The 6512-nt window shown below is 25.3% G+C and overlaps 1 protein-coding gene across 1 annotated transcript; it reads left to right on the top strand.

Moving 5' to 3' along the window:
• Positions 1-269: 269 nt before the first annotated feature.
• LOC122507283 lies at positions 270-2811 on the top strand. The gene is made up of 4 exons (XM_043619890.1): positions 270-414; positions 496-696; positions 987-1160; positions 2245-2811. Exons 1-4 carry the CDS (start codon positions 367-369, stop codon positions 2557-2559), a joined length of 738 nt encoding a protein of 245 aa, XP_043475825.1. The 5' UTR covers positions 270-366; the 3' UTR covers positions 2560-2811.
• Positions 2812-6512: the final 3701 nt, after the last annotated feature.

Here is a 6512-nt window from a genome sequence, read left to right on the forward strand (position 1 = left end):
ATTTTGAATATTTATAACAAAGAAAAATAAAATTAAGCTTATTAGCTTTAAATATAAATTATAGTTTTCAATATTTAAAAATATTTCAATATTCAATCTTGTGTTGCATTTCTACCAATTAGAATAAATAATAATAAATAATGATAACAAAAATGTCTAAATAAATGAAAAATAATAATAATAATTCTTAGTAATAATAATAGAAATAGCTGTAAGAAACTTGTTATTGTCCTCTCACCTGATTAGTAGATGATCCATACCCACTTATTAGCGCAGGTGAAGAGAACGATCGAGAGAACTCAATAGTTTTGTTCGCTACAAAGATCAGTTTCAATGATTCAATCGTCTGAGATATAAGTACTAAACATGAAAGTCATTCTTTTTTCCATTTTTGTTACATTCGTTATTTTTGAAGTGAGTAAATTTGACACTTTAATAATTACTTTACGCTGATTATTTGTTATGTGAAATATTTATTTATTCAATATTCCTCAGGTTGTAAATTCTTCAGAAATTTCAATTAAAAATGAAAAAGTTATCAATGGATTAAAAAACACAACACAATTGATTATCGAAAAACTTAAACAATTCGAGGAAAAAATGCATTCTGATATGAAAATCAAAATTAATCAATCAAAACTTGATTCTTTAAATCGTATGGATGGAATTGTTTATTACGTTCTCCATGGAGTCGAGGTAAAGTAAATTTTATTTTAATAAATATATTAATTGTATACAGTAAAATTTAATATAAATTTATAAACATTTTGTCTTTTAAAAACAGAATTTAGAATTGTAATTTTTTCTTTCACATAATATTTTACTTGAAAGCGATCTAGAAATAAAATTTTTATTTTGTTTATCAAAAAGATGCTATTTATACACTAAAAAGTTAAAATTACAATAATAAAAATTATAATATTGTTAATCTGTAAAAAAATCGCTTGATTTAAAAAATAAAACAAAAATAAAATTGTACATTTTAGACGGCAGTCAGTGCAGTGAACGTTACAGGAATTGATGCTTCATCTTGTCAAAAAATGTCAAACAATAGTTTGAGAAAATTGAACGAAACGACTTATTTGAATCTTGACAAATGTACTCCAATTTCTTTGTCATCTGCTACTCCACTTTTGAAAAATATTACCAAAGCCCTACAGGTATTTAAATTATTTTCCATGATAAACTTAGTTTGAATTAAAAAATTAATTTTAAATTATGAAACTTTTCAATTTTGATTAAATTTTAAATTTCAAGAATATTTGTTTTTTCTAATGCTTACCGAAAAAAAGTTCTCAATTTTAGAATATTTCTCTTTTTTGCAGTATTTCTTGTTTATTTAATTTCTAAAGGAATAATTTTAATCAAACAAAGAAAGTTTCAAAGTAATCTTTTAATTGAAATATTTTCAAATAAAAAAATCCTCTTTTTGGTTGATAATTATTCGTACATTGGAAATAAAATGTAAAAGTAATTTTTGAGTAGAACTTCTCACTTTAAAATTTTATTTTTTCGGTGCATGACAAAAAAAATTTCTTAAGAAGTTTTAATTCTCTTTTATGAGGTAAATCGCATTCTGAAGGTATATGTACGTAAGGTTGCGCAATGTTATCTATGATAGAAAAATGTAATCTCGTTTGACTTGTGCTTCGACACATACGAAACTTTTTTTTTGAAGCATTATAGGAATGTATGAAAGTAAAAGTGCGCTACATTTTATACGTACGCATGTATGAAATGAAAGGCAAACGCTTTGCCTCCTTGTGCTTGATAACTTTGCGCAAGATTTTTCGGACCTCCTACCAATATCTAAATTTCTCGATTAATTTAATATTTCTATAATTAAATAATACCGTTTTCTCATTGAATCACAATTAATTTAAACATTCATTTTTCCACTTAATTTTTTTAAAATTTTCACAATGTCATATATTTAATCAAATACATCAAATATATTCCAAATAAACTTTATTGATTGCATAATAAGAGAAAAACAAGTTTTGCCTTGAAATTTATTTTGCTCTATAAACTTTTTATTCAAATACACTTTTAACCTTCTATTTTTCTTTGTTTAGTCCAGTTATTTAAAAAGTTCAAGAATATCTTTGCAAAAAGCGTAAAAATGCGACTTTGTCTTTAAAAAGTGTTTTTTTTCGAGTAAAGTACATTAAATAAAAATTAATAAATAGAGTAGATTAATTTATAAAATAAATATTTATTAATCTGCATTGTATTTTGTCGCAGGTTGCAAATAAAACTATAACTGATCTCAACAATATCGTGGCCACATGTTCTTTGGACAAAGCAACAATACCAGAAAAGTGTGTCATTAATAAAATCGAAGAATTTCAAATCTCAAATAATAGACAACAAAATATCATATTCAAATTAAAAAATGAAGGACTCACTGTATTGAAAAATGTGAAAATTTCAGCAAAAGCCTGTCAATCAAAATTCGTCTACGATATGCGAGTTGAAGCTACATTTAAAGTTTATCGAGACGCTAATCTTTGCATTCGAAGTATTTACAAATCCGGTCTTTATAAAATTTTACTTTAAATTAAAATTTTCAATTTCAAAAAAAAATTTAAGATTCAGAATTTTATTTTTGAAATGTAAATCGTAACAAATGTTTCTTCATTTCAAAAAAATACCCAGTGGGCACTGGGACTTGGGATGTCTTTAGGGCATCCTTGCATGAAAATAAAAATTTAATCAAAATCAGGTTAAATTTATAAAATTTTTCATATTTATTAAATAATTAATGAGTACAGGTCCCAAAAAAATTCCAATTTAAATAAATTTATAATTTTAAAATAAATCAATTTGAATAAGTTTCGTGAAAATTCCTTTTTCTCCACAGAAGATATAAGAAAAAGAAATTCATGTTTATTATACTGTGCAAGTACAAAAAAATTCTGATTTATCTGTTCTGGTGAGTTATTTTCAAATAGTTTTCGTTTATTTAAATGAATTTAGCAAAAATATATTTATTTAAAATAAAAATCAGTATTTATAATCTATTTTTAATGATTCATACTGAGTTTTCGCAAAATGGGTTATGTTAGACTGCATAACCAGTTAGACATTTAAAAAAAATATTTAAAAGAATGTAAAATATATTTGGGGCTATAAACCACTAAAATATAATCCAATTTTATTGAAGAATATTATATATTAATCACATCATTTTTTAAAATCATCGAGCAACCAGCTCTAGACGGTTTTCATTGGAATGACCCATACAACATATTTATACATAACATAATGAGGTATTATAGTCATTTTGACTAATTTAAAAGTGAAAATGATAAAAATAATATAATTTCAAGAATAGAAAAACTTAAAAATTTTTGAAAAATATAATTTTTGGTTTTATGATTAATTCATTTTTCTTTTGGAGGTTGTCGCTCCTTTCTGCCTCCTTAATTTTATAATATTAATAAAGGTTATAATTTTTGTTTGATTAGCCACTTACCTTAACAATCTTCTTTAGGATATATGTTCACAATACACAATTTAAGTAATTAAGTTAGATGCAATTTAGATTTAATGATAGGGCCTTTTTCTTTCCTCTGTAAGCCCGTACAGAATGTTAAATAAATAATAATTTATATGAAGAAAATAACTAAAAATCTTATTAAGAATTTAATGTTTTTGCTTCCTCGTGGAGAAAGCTTTGTAGTCCTTAAATTTATAAAAATTTTAAAAATGCTTTAAAGTTTGGATTTAACAAGTTATAAATTTTATTAATGTTAAAATGTAATACTTGAAATTATTTTATTAAAAATTTAAAACTAAGTGACCGGCTTTACTTCAACTTCACGTGACCGATTTAACCCTGAATATATTCCTCACATTTCAGAATAAATTTAATTAAATCTACAAAACTATGTTATATATATGTATGTATGTACTTCGAAAAAGGACATTTAATTGCATCAAAAAAACTTATCTAAATAAATTAAGACTAAAAAATAATGATCGAAAAACTTAAAAATCCAAAGATCGTTTTTTTTCTGACACCTCTTAAAACACTTGACCGCCTGTGATTCCATGTTAAATTCATGAAACTAAACGAAAGTTCGTTAACAAAATAAGTAATTTTATAGTACCGATATCACCATCTTAAGTTCATAGCGTCACTAATCGCTAGTGACCGACTTCACCCCGGTCTCCCCTATATATTGTATTGGAATTAATAAAATTAATCACGGTTAAAGTTGAAAAATTCACTCTTTTACTAAAAATTGTTTTGTTTATTTAAAATCATATTACTGTGTAATAAAATTTTATTCCTTCCTTTAATACAAATTAACTTAATTTTATAAATGTTAAATTGTAGGCATTGAAAATTATTTAAAAATTAAATATAATTTGTCGTTAAAGCTTCCTCCACGAGGAAGCAAAATGTTCATATGAATATCTGGAGTCACAACTTGTTTTATTAAGTTTTGAATATTTATATGCAGTGAAAATAACGACAAATTATTTTGAGAACATGATATATTTTTCTTAAGATTTGGACTCGCATATTGAACTTTTCATATCAATCTTTTCCACTTAGATACTGAAGCTTACTAAAATCCATAGAAACAACGTTTAACTGTTATTATAAATCATTGCATTTAATTATATGTTTATTATATAGACTTATATGGATATCGCAATTATCAAAGGCAGTATAATCACATATTTACTTGCCAGCACATTAATCATTAATTAATTCTAATTTAGGCTTTGTAAATTCATTACAATAACTATTATGCAACGTTACAAATTCAAAAAAAATTTTACAGAATTGTTTCTTTATTTTTAACTTAATAAAATATTCAGCTTAAATATTATTTAAAAAATAGCATTTAATTCTTCAAATCGAAGGGAAGGTGTTTACTAATTCAAACTTGTAATAATTTCTATTTTTTCCTCAAAATTTAGTAAAAAAAGTTCATTAGAAAAATGTTACTATAAATTAATGAAAAGTCTTACTAATTTGAGTTAGTATTCACACTCTTAGATTTAGAGAGTAATTAATTTAATGCACATAAACTCTAATTATGTCTATATTATGTTTTTTGTCTTTATAAAGAAAATCTAAATTTTTCAAAATTGAATTTTATATTATAGTAAAAATGATCTAAACGTGCGATACTTGTGTATATGCTGACTTTAATCTTTACCATATGTTATTATTATTTTTGTTCTAGTTATACACTGAGAGAGATTTTGGTCTGTAGTAGTCTATCGATAGGCTGCTGCTAACCCTAGTAGCTAAAACTCTTTTTACAGGGTTCTTAAGAAATCCTTTAATGTTCCTCTAGAGGAACCTGAAATTAACAATCTCTCTGAATCAATTTCTCACTTAAGCAAGCATCTTTTAATTTTTTGTATCGACAGTACAACCGTCCTAATACAGAAACCTGCTTTTTCTGAAAAATATTTTCGAAGTCAATTAATAACTTCAAAATTATCAAAGAACTGAGAAAAACGGAAGCATTATTGTGGGATACGAGCCCACGACCTTTCTATTGCTGGTAGACTGCTCTAACCACTGAGCTACATGCACATCAAGATTCTCAGAGTTCCTTGACATATACACGCTAAAAAAAAGTTCTACTAAAGTAGAGATAACAATCACTATAATAGCTATAAGTTTCACGGATTTGGCTCCAGCGATAATCCATTTTCGCTGATCTAGCGAAAATGATATTTCTTAAGTTACCTTTTGAAAACAACATAACCTCAAAATAACACTTGATTGAAAACATTTTTACATTAATGTTCAAAGCGTATATTCAAATTCTATCAATTATATTTTTTATATTATAACTAATAAAATGTAAAATTAGTAAATTAATACGTATTTAGAGATAAGAAATGTAAATTTGACATTTGTGATTTTAGAGAAATTTCTATGAGAATGGTAAACTGTCAAATATTTCCAATATGGCTGACCAGTGAAATTCATTTTCTCTATATCAGAGAAACAGTTTGACTACTGCATTGGAAATCATTCACTGAATTAGTTGAATAGATTCTTTATGTTATTTATTTTTTAAATTAGCTGTTCCCCACAGTAAAAATTTTTTTCCGTGTACTTTACTTCCTTTATTATTTAATGATAATGTAGGAAGTTCAAAGATGGTAAGCCTAATTTTAGATTTATAGGCAATTTTAATTAAAGGAAAGTAATTTATCATTCGGTAATTTTTAATTAAATCTGAAAAAATTAACAATCTCTTCGAAATTAGTCACGAAAACAAAGTTTCTTCATAAGGAAATAAATTTACTCGCCTTAAAATTTGTTGGTTACCTCAAGGCTCGCTTAAGGCTCAAGACTTGCTTGAGGCTAAAAAGTCGTCTAAGACTTAGGACTGAACTTATAGACACAAGGCTCGTTTAAGACTCAAGAACTCACTGAAGCTAAGAACTCGTCAAGACTTAAGACTTACTTAAGGCTTATTTGAAGTTGAAAACTCGTCTAAGACTTTAGAATGAACATAGATATAAGG

The sequence above is a fragment of the Leptopilina heterotoma genome, unplaced genomic scaffold (assembly GCF_015476425.1).
Source record: "Leptopilina heterotoma isolate Lh14 unplaced genomic scaffold, ASM1547642v1 Lhet_46, whole genome shotgun sequence".
Taxonomy (NCBI): Eukaryota; Metazoa; Arthropoda; class Insecta; order Hymenoptera; family Figitidae; genus Leptopilina; species Leptopilina heterotoma.

What these genes read in the sequence shown, in the direction of transcription:
- LOC122507283 (XM_043619890.1), top strand. Translation starts at nt 367, where the DNA reads ATGAAAGTCATTCTTTTTTCCATTTTTGTTACATTCGTTATTTTTGAA. An exon ending in TTACATTCGTTATTTTTGAA is followed by an intron (nt 415 to 495) that starts GTGAGTAAATTT and finishes AATATTCCTCAG; the next exon opens with GTTGTAAATTCTTCAGAAAT. An exon ending in ACGTTCTCCATGGAGTCGAG is followed by an intron (nt 697 to 986) that starts GTAAAGTAAATT and finishes TGTACATTTTAG; the next exon opens with ACGGCAGTCAGTGCAGTGAA.